The sequence below is a fragment of the Rhinopithecus roxellana genome, chromosome 16 (genome assembly GCF_007565055.1).
Source record: "Rhinopithecus roxellana isolate Shanxi Qingling chromosome 16, ASM756505v1, whole genome shotgun sequence".
NCBI lineage: Eukaryota > Metazoa > Chordata > Mammalia > Primates > Cercopithecidae > Rhinopithecus > Rhinopithecus roxellana.
Window position 1 is genome coordinate 69,151,556 of NC_044564.1, and position 13,674 is coordinate 69,165,229.

Consider the following 13,674-nt stretch of genomic DNA (forward strand, 5'->3'; position numbering starts at 1 on the left):
TCTGTGCCCTGGAGATCCTTTTAACGTTTTTCACTTTAATTTCTTCAATAGAAAATAGCATGAAGAATAGTAAGGATAATATATTGCTTATGAATTATAATGATTGATACTTCTAAAGCATATAATGTAATACATGATTACATTTTTATAGGCCAGAATCTTACAAAAAAATTCTGATCCATTCGAACTTTTTGGATTATTAGAGGAAAGAAATTATAGAGAAAAGAGCCTCTCTGAAAACTGTTGTAGGAATGTTCTTACTAATAGGGAAGAAGATAACTCAGTATGCCTAAAGCAATGCAGATGAATAGAATTTATCATATTGCCTAATTTACTCACTTGAGCACTGTTTTGCTTTTTTTGTGTTTTTTGTTTTTGTTTTTTTTTACTCTACTCTTATTAATGGAATGAGAATAAGATGCAATCTATCCAGGGCACTGGAACATCCTAAGCTTTTGCCTTCTTGCAGGATCTCCTAGAGAAATAAACATTTTATTACCCTGAGGTCTTGTCACCAAAAAACACTTTAGAAATAAAGCTAGATTTAACCTTGTTGAAGGCTGTTTTAACCAAGTTTACTGCTGGACTGAGGCCTAGAGTTAAAAATGGCTGGAGGACTATCTTTGCTTCCTGTACTCTAAGTTCACAACTGAGTGATCTCATTACTATTAAATACGTGAAATCCAGTCAGCCAATAAAGAAAACAGGCAAGTAGGAGATGTATGTTTGGAGTAAGCTAAGGAATAAGATAAGAGTTTGTTCCAAAACCTAGGGCAAAGCTGATCTAATTTGTTCTGGGCTTTCTCAGTTCTTTTTCACCTGCTGCTTGGAAGGATGGATATTCAGTGCAAGACAGAGTTTGTACCAGTGTAGTCTTACCCACCTAGTCATATCACATCAAGTCAGGGCAACTTCTGAATAGGAATGCACCTGCTTAAACTGCATGTCAGAGAGAGCAAAGTAGAGAACACAAGAAGAGTGCTATTAGTCGTCCATTTTTTTTTTTTTTTTGAGTTTGAGTCTCTCCTTGTCACCCAGGCTGGAATGCAATGGCGCAATCTCAGCTCACTGCAACCTCTGCCTCCTGGGTTCAAGCAATTCTCCTGCCTCAGCCTCCCGAGTAGCTAGGATTACAGGCATGCACCACCATGCCCGGCTAATTTTGTATTTTTAGTAGAGACGGGGTTTCTCCATGTTGGTCAGGCTGGTCTTGAACTCCCGATATCAGGTGATCCGCCGGCCTCGGTCTTCCAAAGTGCTGGGATTACGGGCATGAGCCAACGTGCTCGGCCAGTCCTCTATTTTATGAAGCAAGGCAGTAGTTAGACGAGAGGAGAAAAATTAAGATAGAGCCTTCTTCCGTGAATGAATTGGCCTAGAGCCTTATATTTGTGGAAGAAGGTACCAAGATGTGGCACCCAAGAGTAAGGTATGCCATATCCTTGGCACTAGAGGCCGGTAAATTGGTCCTCAATACTGACCATACCCTAGCATCGTGCCTGTACCTTGGTCATTAGGACGGAAGGTATGTGGTTTTCTTTGTCAGCCCTTATCAGTGTCCATGAGATTCTCAAATTTTTGAAATATGTGAATTCTTTAATAATATTTTCTATTATTTACCTTAGAGGGATTAATTTGTACTGATGGGATAAATGTTGGGTAGTGTAAACAAAGCACCTGAGATTACAAAGTGGTTACATTTTCATTGAAAAAGTGACTATGCAGTGAAGAGAAGACCCTCACTCATCATAGCTTCACTTCTCCCTAGCCAGGTTAGCTTTTGTGTCCAGGGTTTGCTTTTTTCTTGTCTACACTGAACCTAGTCATGAGAGCAGCAGCACAGTACAAGTAGGCACTCTGAACTCTTCATTGTCCCTGAAAGCTGGCAGGTTCCTACTCTTTCTTCCCTCCTAGACTATCTGATGATATTAGCTGTGGAAAGGACATTGGACATGCTCCTTGGTATAAAGGTAATGGGAAGGGAAAATATAAATTGATATTCTAAATTTTTTTATAAATCATATAGGCAACATTTTTCTTTTAAAAAATTGCCTAGACTTTGGCTATAAATTGAAGTGGATTATTTTAAATATCTCCACAATAATATAGATAGATAATTTTATTTTTTTAAAGACAGTGTCTCCCCATGTCACCTAGACTGGAGTGCAATGGCACAGTCTTGGCTCACTGAAGCCTCGACCTCCTGGGCTCAAGTGATCCTCCCACCTTAGCCTTCCAAGTAGCTGGGAATACAGGTGCATGCTACCAAGCCCAGGTAATTTTTTGTATTTTTTGGTAGAGACGGGGATTTGTCATATTGCCCAGGCTGGTCTTGAACTCGTGAGCTCAGGTGATCCGCCTGCCTTGACCTCCCAAAGTGCTGGGATTACAGGCATGAGCCACCATGCCCAGCCAGAGATACATTTTTTTTTTTTTAATGAAAGATAAAAGATATATTGAGCTAATTATATGCCAGCGGAGTGGAACTTTGGAGGGTCTTATTTTTGTGACAAATTATGTTTCAGGAGATGTATTAATGAAAGGTTTTACAAGCCTTTTTAAATTTTAAATTTTAAATTTAAAAACAGAGGTATAACATGCATACAGAAATGTACACAAATCCTAGGTTTCTAGATGAACTAAAGCTTTACAATCTTTTATGTATGGAAGTTTCTTCCCATGAGGCAAGACAAACTGATAGAAGATGTTCTGTATCTTTAATTAAATGAGCAAAGCTAAAAACTTACCATAGCATCTACATAATTTTGAGATGTTACACTTGGGGGTTTTGTTCTTATTGTAAGATTTTACTGTTAGCCTTTAAAGCCACACACACACACACACACACACACACACACACACACACACACACACACACATTTTCGCACTTAGGTCACTTTTCTAGTATCAGCCACAGATATACATACAGATTCTGTATGTAAATCAACTACCACAGATTGAATTATATCTCATTAAATCACAATTATACATTAGGATTTTCATTACCAAGCAAGTTCACAAGTACTGGAGGCATACCATTGTTAACCCTATATTACTCTCTGTATGATGGCACTTATATGTCGTGTTATCTCATAGTTTTAATAAACTTTTAAATTTATTTAATGCATATTGCCTTGACTTAAAAAGGTTTTAAAGTTTTCAGTAAGTCTTCAAAACATTGCTTCTATTTTTTCACACTGTTTAAGGTTTTCAGTAACTCCTTCAGAACAAGTCCATCCTCTTAATCCGATATTGAAGAGTCTTTACATTCTATCGACAGCATTACTGCTTGACTTTGTCTCTTACTAGTCCTCTGCTCTTCCTAGCAGTAGATACTAAATTATACTTAATAAGAATGTACAATTCAACATTAATTAACTCTTAATGAAATACTACTGATTTTGTTTTCTTTCCAGTGTATATATTAAGTCCAGTTAAACTGATATACCTTATGCTCCTTTCTGTCCCTTCCTATCGTTGTGCATAACTTTTTTCACATTTCTTCTATCTTTAGAATGACTTTCCGTTTTTGGTCAATTCCAATTATATTGTCATGGTTCAGTTCAGGTCATAATTCCCTCCATGATTAATATAGCTAGCTTAAAGTATTTTCTTCCTCAGAAATTTGGCCTTCTTTTCCTATATTACACTGGCTAATACTACATATCGCTTTTTTTTTTTTTACATATTTTCTAGTTATTATTATCAAATTTTAAATGTTAAATTAAATGTTTAAAATATTATTGTATAATTTAGTTAGTTTTTTTGTGTTTATATCTTCTTTCTCTCTCCGACTATTAAAATAACCTGAGGACAAGAACTATGTTTATACAATTCGTATACACACACACACACACACACACACACACACAGACACATAGCTTTTTTGGTTATTAATATAATTTGGATATATTTTTTGAAACAGCTTTACAATGAATTACATATTTGTTTTGAAACCACAAAATCAAATGAAGCTATGCTCCGGCAAAGTGTTGTTAATCTTCAGGATCAGCTATTACAGAAAGAGCAAGAAAATGCTAAGTTAAAAGAAAAACTTCAGGAATCACAGGGAGCACCTCATCCTTTACCTCAAGAAAGTGATCCAGACTACTCAGCACAGGTGAGTGACATTTTCTAAAACTGTTATTCAGTGTAATATCAAATTAAATCTACAATTGACTAAAACATAAAACTTTAAATATATTTGCATTTATTGAAGTATAAGAAGTGTGCAGATAGTTTTGCATTATCCTGTTTTTATACTGTTTGTAAGCATGAATATTACAATACAGATTCATATAGAAGTGCATGTAGAAGTATGGGGTCTTGCAGATATAGTTATCGTGATGAAACATTTGGCTGATATACATTATTGAAAAGCAAATTAATAAGTCATGCCCGTTTTGAGACTTTTTAACTGAATGAGCTAATGGAATAGAAAGAGTATCTAACAGTAAGTTTCATAAAGTACTTGCCATAATGCCTGGTATGTGGTACTTAATATCCAATAGTCCTAATTCTGCCACTACCTTGATACATGATTTTGGACAGGCCACATAACCTTTCTTACTATTTCCTGTGGTAAATGAAGGTAGTATAAATGTATAGATAAATATGTAGGATCTGGTTTCAAATAAACCTGAGATTAATTATAGCTCTGTGAGCTTTGTGAACTTAAACACATTTCTTAGCCCTTTTATTCAAAACTTTCTCATAAACAAAATGTTGATATTAATAGTATCTATGTCATAGAGTTTTATGAAGTTTAATGACATAGTGCCAGTAAAGTGCAGAGCTTAGCATATAGAAAATGTTAAATGGTACCTTTTAGATAATCTTCAGGGCAACTTTCAACTCTACACATCTTTAAAAAAATCTCTGTGAATTTATTTAAGTGTTTTTAAGGCACTCATAGTTTTTCTTTAAATTTTATAATGTATTAATTAAATTCAGAAATGGATTGTAATTTTTGAACATGCCGCATTTGTCTTGCTAATTACTCAACCTTACAACAGTTTTTAAGATTGTACCATATTGTGTGTATTTTTTGGACTTCAGGTACATAATATTGGATCAATGATAAAATTTGTGTTATGACATACTATTGTATGCATATGACAATTTAATTTAATGGCTTTGTTTAGTTCTTTTTTTTTTTTTTTTTTTTTATTATTATACTTTAAGTTCTAGGGTACATGTGCATAACGTGCAGGTTTGTTACATATGTATACTTATGCCATGTTGGTGTGCTGCACCCATCAACTCGTCAGCACCCATCAATTCATCATTTATATCATGTATAACTCCCCAATGCAATCCCTCCCTCCTCCCCCCTCCCCCCTCCCCATGATAGACCCCAGTGCGTGATGTTCCCCTTCCCGAGTCCAAGTGATCTCATTGTTCAGTTCCCACCTATGAGTGAGAACATGCGGTGTTTGGTTTTCTCTTCTTGTGATAGTTTGCTAAGAATGATGGTTTCCAGCTGCATCCATGTCCCTACAAAGGACGCAAACTCATCCTTTTTTATGGCTGCATAGTATTCCATGGTGTATATGTGCCACATTTTCTTAATCCAGTCTGTCACAGATGGACATTTGGGTTGATTCCAAGTCTTTGCTATTGTGAATAGTGCCGCAATAAACATACGTGTGCATGTGTCTTTGTAGGAGAATAATTTATAATCCTTTGGGTATATACCCAGTAGTGGGATGGCTGGGTCATATGGTACATCTAGTTCTAGATCCTTGAGGAATTGCCATACTGTTTTCCATAATGGTTGAACTAGTTTACAATCCCACCAACAGTGTAAAAGTGTTCCTATTTCTCCACATCCTCTCCAACACCTGTTGTTTCCTGACTTCTTAATGATTGCCATTCTAACTGGTGTGAGATGGTATCTCATTGTGGTTTTGATTTGCATTTCTCTGATGGCCAGTGATGATGAGCATTTTTTCATGTGTCTGTTGGCTGTATGAATATCTTCTTTTGAGAAATGTCTGTTCATATCCTTTGCACACTTTTTGATGGGGTTGTTTGTTTTTTTCTCGTATGTTTGTTTGAGTTCTTTGTAGATTCTGGATATTAGCCCTTTGTCAGATGAGTAGGTTGCAAAAATTTTCTCCCATTCTGTAGGTTGCCTGTTCACTCTGATGGTAGTTTCTTTTGCTGTGCAAAAGCTCTTTAGTTTAATTAGATCCCATTTGTCAATTTTTGCTTTTGCTGCCGTTGCTTTTGGTGTTTTAGACATGAAGTCCTTGCCCATGCCTATGTCCTGAATGGTACTACCTAGATTTTCTTCTAGGGTTTTTATGGTATTAGGTCTAACATTTAAGTCTCTAATCCATCTTGAATTAATCTTCGTATAAGGGGTAAGGAAAGGATCCAGTTTCAGCTTTCTACTTATGGCTAGCCAATTTTCCCAGCACCATTTATTAAATAGGGAATCCTTTCCCCATTTCTTGTTTCTCTCAGGTTTGTCAAAGATCAGATGGCTGTAGATGTGCGGTATTATTTCTGAGGACTCTGTTCTGTTCCATTGGTCTATATCTCTGTTTTGGTACCAGTACCATGCTGTTTTGGTTACTGTAGCCTTGTAGTATAGTTTGAAGTCAGGTAGCGTGACGCCTCCAGCTTTGTCCTTTTGACTTAGGATTGTCTTGGCAATGCGGGCTCTTTTTTGGTTCCATATGAACTTTAAAGCAGTTTTTTCCAATTCTGTGAAGAAACTCATTGGTAGCTTGATGGGGATGGCATTGAATCTATAAATAACCTTGGGGAGTATGGCCATTTTCACGATATTGATTCTTCCTATCCATGAGCATGGTATGTTCTTCCATTTGTTTGTGTCCTCTTTGATTTCACTGAGCAGTGGTTTGTAGTTCTCCTTGAAGAGGTCCTTTACATCCCTTGTAAGCTGGATTCCTAGGTATTTTATTCTCTTTGAAGCAATTGTGAATGGAAGTTCATTCCTGATTTGGCTCTCTGCTTGTCTGTTGCTGGTGTATAAGAATGCTTGTGATTTTTGCACATTAATTTTGTATCCTGAGACTTTGCTGAAGTTGCTTATCAGCTTAAGGAGATTTTGGGCTGAGACGATGGGGTTTTCTAAATATACAATCATGTCATCTGCAAACAGGGACAATTTGACTTCTTCTTTTCCTAACTGGATACCCTTGATTTCTTTCTCTTGCCTGATTGCCCTAGCCAGAACTTCCAACACTATGTTGAATAGGAGTGGTGAGAGAGGGCATCCCTGTCTTGTGCCAGTTTTCAAAGGGAATTTTTCCAGTTTTTGCCCATTCAGTATGATATTAGCTGTGGGTTTGTCATAAATAGCTCTTATTATTTTGAGGTACGTTCCATCAATACCGAATTTATTGAGCGTTTTTAGCATGAAGGGCTGTTGAATTTTGTCAAAAGCCTTTTCTGCATCTATTGAGATGATCATGTGGTTCTTGTCTTTGGTTCTGTTTATGTGCTGGATTACGTTTATTGATTTGCGAATGTTGAACCAGCCTTGCATCCCAGGGATGAAGCCCACTTGCTCATGGTGGATAAGCTTTTTGATGTGCTGCTGAATCCGGTTTGCCAGTATTTTATTGAGGATTTTTGCATCAATGTTCATCAGGGATATTGGTCTAAAATTCTCTTTTTTTGTTGTGTCTCTGCCAGGCTTTGGTATCAGGATGATGTTGGCCTCATAAAATGAGTTAGGGAGGATTCCCTCTTTTTCTATTGATTGGAATAGTTTCAGAAGGAATGGTACCAGCTCCTCCTTGTACCTCTGGTAGAATTCAGCTGTGAATCCATCTGGTCCTGGACTTTTTTTGGTGGGTAGGCTATTAATTGTTGCCTCAATTTCAGAGCCTGCTATTGGTCTATTCAGGGATTCAACTTCTTCCTGGTTTAGCCTTGGGAGAGTGTAAGTGTCCAGGAAATTATCCATTTCTTCTAGATTTTCTAGTTGATTTGCGTAGAGGCGTTTATAGTATTCTCTGATGGTAGTTTGTATTTCTGTGGGGTCAGTGGTGATATCCCCTTTATCATTTTTTATTGCATCGATTTGATTCCTCTCTCTTTTTTTCTTTATTAGCCTTGCTAGCGGTCTGTCAATTTTGTTGATCTTTTCAAAAAACCAACTCCTGGATTCATTGATTTTTTGGAGGGTTTTTTGTGTCTCTATCTCCTTCAGTTCTGCTCTGATCTTAGTTATTTCTTGCCTTCTGCTAGCTTTTGAATGTGATTGCTCTTGCCTCTCTAGTTCTTTTAATTGTGATGTTAGAGTGTCAATTTTAGATCTTTCCTGTTTTCTCTTGTGGGCATTTAGTGCTATAAATTTCCCTCTACACACTGCTTTAAATGTGTCCCAGAGATTCTGGTATGTTGTATCTTTGTTCTCATTGGTTTCAAAGAACATCTTTATTTCCGCTTTCATTTCGTTATGTACCCAGTAGTCATTCAGGAGCAGGTTGTTCAGTTTCCATGTAGTTGAGCGGTTTTGATTGAGTTTCTTAGTCCTGAGTTCTAGTTTGATTGCACTGTGGTCTGAGAGACAGTTTGTTATAATTTCTGTTCTTTTACATTTGCTGAGATACTTTACTTCCAATTATGTGGTCAATTTTGGAATAAGTGCGATGTGGTGCTGAGAAGAATGTATATTCTGTTGATTTGGGGTGGAGAGTTCTATAGATGTCTATTAGGTCCGCTTGGTGCAGAGATGAGTTCAATTCCTGGATATCCTTGTTAACTTTCTGTCTCGTTGATCTGTCTAATGTTGACAGCGGAGTGTTGAAGTCTCCCATTATTATTGTATGGGAGTCTAAGTCTCTTTGTAAGTCTCTAAGGACTTGCTTTATGAATCTGGGTGCTCCTTTATTGGGTGCATATATATTTAGGAGAGTTAGCTCTTCCTGTTGAATTGATCCCTTTACCATTATGTAATGGCCTTCTTTGTCTCTTTTGATCTTTGATGGTTTAAAGTCTGTTTTATCAGAGACTAGTATTGCAACCCCTGCTTTTTTTTGTTCTCCATTTGCTTGGTAGATCTTCCTCCATCCCTTTATTTTGAGCCTATGTATGTCTCTGCATGTGAGATGGGTCTCCTGAATACAGCAGACTGATGGGTCTTGACTCTTTATCCAGTTTGCCAGTCTGTGTCTTTTAATTGGAGCATTTAGTCCATTAACATTTAAGGTTAATATTGTTATGTGTGAACTTGATCCTGCCATTATGATATTAACTGGTTATTTTGCTCGTTAGTTGATGCAGTTTCTTCCTAGCCTCGATGGTCTTTACATTTTGCCATGTTTTTGCGATGGCTGGTACCGGTTGTTCCTTTCCATGTTTAGGGCTTCCTTCAGGGTCTCTTGTAAGGCAGGCCTGGTGGTGACAAAATCTCTAAGCATTTGCTTATCTGTAAAGGATTTTATTTCTCCTTCACTTATGAAACTTAGTTTGGCTGGATATGAAATTCTGGGTTTAAAATTCTTTTCTTTAAGAACGTTGAATATTGGCCCCCACTCTCTTCTGGCTTGTAGAGTTTCTGCCGAGAGATCTGCTGTTAGTCTGATGGGCTTCCCTTTGTGGGTGACCCGACCTTTCTCTCTGGCTGCCCTTAAGATTTTTTCCTTCATTTCAACTTTGGTGAATCTGGCAATTATGTGTCTTGGAGTTGCTCTTCTGGAGGAGTATCTTTGTGGCGTTCTCTGTATTTCCTGAATTTGAATGTTGGCCTGCCCTACTAGGTTGGGGAAGTTCTCCTGGATGATATCCTGAAGAGTGTTTTCCAACTTGGTTCCATTTTCCCCCTCACTTTCAGGCACCCCAATCAGACGTAGATTTGGTCTTTTTACGTAATCCCATACTTCTTGCAGGCTTTGCTCATTTCTTTTTCTTCTTTTTTCTTTTGGTTTCTCTTCTCGCTTCATTTCATTCATTTGGTCTTCAATCGCTGATACTCTTTCTTCCAGTTGATCGAGTCGGTTACTGAAGCTTGTGCATTTGTCACGTATTTCTCGTGTCATGGTTTTCATCTCTGTCATTTCGTTTATGACCTTCTCTGCATTAATTATTCTAGCTGTCAATTCTTCCACTGTTTTTTCAAGATTTTTAGTTTCTTTGCGCTGGGTACGTCATTCCCCCTTTAGCTCTGAGAAGTTTGATGGACTGAAGCCTTCTTCTCTCCTCTCGTCCAAGTCATTCTCTGACCAGCTTTGATCCGTTGCTGGTGATGGGCTGCGCTCCTTTGCAGGGGGAGATGCGCTCTTATTTTTTGAATTTCCAGCTTTTCTGCCCTGCTTCTTCCCCATCTTTGTGGTTTTATCTGTCTCTGGTCTTTGATGGTGGTGACGAACTGATGGGGTTTTGGTATAGGTGTCCTTCCTGTTTGATAGTTTTCCTTCTGACAGTCAGAAGGACTCTCTGTTGGTCTGCTGGAGATTGCTTGAGGTCCACTCCAGACCCTGTTTGCCTGGGTATCAGCAGCAGAGGTTGCCGAAGATAGAATATTGCTGAACAGCGAGTGTACCTGTCTGATTCTTCCTTTGGAAGTGTCCTCTCAGGGGTGTACTCCACCCTGTGAGGTGTGGGGTGTCAGACTGCCCCTAGTGGGGGATTTCTCCCAGCTAGGCTACTCAGGGGTCAGGGACACACCTGAGCAGGCAGTCTGTCTGTTCTCAGATCTCAACCTCCGCGTTGGGAGATCCGCGGCTCTCCCCAAAGCTGTCAGACAGAGTCGTTCGCGTCTGCACCGGCTCCCGCTACTTCCCCTGTTGGTCTTCAGCTGTGGGCTGTCCCCAGAGGTGGAGACTACAGAGACAGGCAGGCTTCCTTGAGCTGCTGTGAGCTCCACCCAGTTCGAGCTTCCCAGCGGCTTTGTTTACCTACTTAAGCCTCAGCAATGGCGGGCGCCCCTCCCCCAGCCTCGCTGCTGCCTTGACGATAGATCGCCGCAGACTGCTGTGTTAGCAGTGAGGGAGGCTTCGTGGGCGTGGGACCCTCCCGGCCAGGTGTGGGATATATTCTCCTGGAATGCCTGTATGCTTACAGCGCAGTATTGGGGTGGGAGTTACCCGATTTTCCAGGTGTTGTGTGTCTCAGTTCCCCTGGCTAGGAAAACGGATCCCCTTCCCCCTTGCGCTTCCAGGTGAGGCGATGCCTCGCCCTGCTTCAGCTCTCGCTGGTCAGGCTGCAGCAGCTGACCAGCACCGATTGTCCGGCACTCCCTAGTGAGATGACCCCAGTACCTCAGTTGAAAATGCAGAAATCACCGGTCTTCTGTGTCGCTCGCGCTGGGAGTTGGAGACTGGAGCTGTTCCTATTCGGCCATCTTGCTCCGCTCTCCTGTTTAGTTCTTTTATTATAATAAACACCCTTGGATCAACCACCTTATCCAAAGACTAGATCATTACAAATGGCTTATATCTACTTGTATGTGCTTTGATTCTCTTACAAGAGGTAATCACCGAACTTCTTATCATTTTGATTTTTTTAAAACAGTTTTATCATATACAAATTTATGAGGAAACAGGTTATTGTTTAGTCATTCATAAAAATGATATAATGTGTTGTTTATGGGTTAGGCAATTTTGACTCATCATTATGTTACTAAAATTTATCCATGTTTTTTGATATAGCTCTTTGTTTTTCCTGTTTAAAAATATTCTGTTATATGTGAGTATATCATAAGTATTTTTACATGTATCTCTAGATGAGAACTTTAGTTATTTCCATTTTTGTTGTTATGGATAATATTAGTGTTGACATTTTCACACGTGTTTCTTGACATACACATTCATGCATCTTTGTGAGTTATATATCTAGGAGTAGAAATCCTGGATTATAAAATATGAAAATGTTACTTTTAGACGATACTGATCACCTGTTTTTCAAAGTGGTTTTATCGGTTTTACTACCACCAGCAATATAAAAGATATCTGGTTTTTACCTGTCCTACTCAACACTTGGTGATATCAGACTTCTTAATTCATTGCCAACTGAATAGGTATAAAATAATATTTTATTTTGGTTTTTACATGCATATCACTGACTAGCCAGTGTGTGTCTTCTTTGTGAAATATCTGTTTATGTCTTTTGTTCAATCTTCTACTGGATTTTTTCTTATTGATTTTCAAAAGCTCTTTATATGTTCTTAATATTAATCCCTAGTAAATTAATATATGGCAGATATCTCACTGTGTACTTTTCTTTTGATTTTCTTCAAGGTGTAATTTGATGAACAGAAATTAAATTACTTCTTTTTTTTTTTTGAGACAGAGTTTTGCTCTTGTTGCCCAGGCTGTAGTAAATGATGCGATCTTGGCTCATTGGAACCTCCACCTCCTGGGTTCAAGCAATTCTCCTCCCTCAGCCTCCCAAGTAGCTGGGCTTATAGGAACCTGCCACCACACCTGGCTAATTTTTTGAATTTTTACTATAGACCTGGTTTCACCATGTTGGTCAGACTGGTCTTGAACTCCTGATCTTGAACTCCTGACTTCAGGTGATCCACCCGCTGTGGTCTTCCAAAGTGCTGGGATTACAGACGTGAGCCACCGCGCCCAGCCACTTCTTAATTTTACTTTAAGCAAATTAATCATTTATAGTTATTCGTTTGGTATTTCATTTAAGAAATCTGTCTGTTCCCCCAAAGACAGAAAGATTCCCAATCAAAATCCCAGGCAGGTTTTTCTGTTTTTTTTTTTTTTTTTTTTTTTTTTTTTTTCTTAAGACAAAAGATCCCAATCAAACTCCCAAGAGGCCTTTTCTGTTATTTTAAGAAATTGACGGCCAGGCGCGGTATCTCACACCTGTAATCCCAGCACTTTGAGAGGCCGAGGCTGGTGAGTCACGATGTCAAGAGATCGAGACCATCCTGACCAACATGGTGAAAGCCCTTTCTCTACTAAAAATACAAAAATTAGCTGGGCATGGTGGCGTGCGCCTGTAGTCCCAGCTACTCAGGAGGCTGAGGCAGGAGAATTGCTCCAACCCGGGAGGCAAAGGTTACAGTGAGCCAAGATCGCGCCACTGCACTCCAGCCTGGCAATAGAGCGAGACTGTATCAAAAAGAAAAAAGAAAAAAAGAAATTGACAAATCAATTCTAAAATTTGTAGGGAAATGCAAAGAACCTAGAAGAGCAAAATCAAGTTTCATAAAGAACAAGTTGGAGGATTTACAATCCCTGATTTGAGACTTATTTATTGAGCTAAAATATCAAGATGGTATGGTATTAGTATAATAACTGACAAAATAATCAATAGAACAGAGTCCAGATATATGCCTATTCATATATATAGCTTTATAGTAACTTTTGAAATGAGGGTAATGTAAGTTACTTTATTCTTTTTCAAGAATATTCTGTCTGTTTTTGCTCGTTTGCTTTTTTTAGTAATTTTACTATAAGCTCCTCAATTTGTACAAATAAGCATTCATTTAGAAATGTTTCTGATTTCCTTTTGGATTTTCTCTTCGGAGAGTGTAAGTGTCTTGTTTACTTTTGAAATATTTGTGTGTGTGTATATGTGTATGTTTACTGTTTTATTGTTACTTCTAATCTACTTCCATTGTGGTCACAGGTAGTACTTGGTAAGATTACTGTATATATATATATATAATTTATTTATTTATTTGTGACAGAGTCTCGATCTGTCGCCTGGGCTGGAGTGCAGTGACAT

General features: G+C 38.4%; 1 protein-coding gene across 2 annotated transcripts in view; it reads left to right on the forward strand.

Moving 5' to 3' along the window:
* CNTLN (centlein) overlaps positions 1–13,674 on the forward strand; it is a 391,924-nt gene that overhangs the window by 171,314 nt on the left and 206,936 nt on the right. For both annotated transcript variants that reach the window (XM_030920397.1, XM_030920398.1), the window contains exon 8: positions 3,926–4,120. In XM_030920397.1, the coding sequence (XP_030776257.1) occupies positions 3,926–4,120 (195 nt within the window). The remainder of the gene's footprint in view (positions 1–3,925; positions 4,121–13,674) is intronic.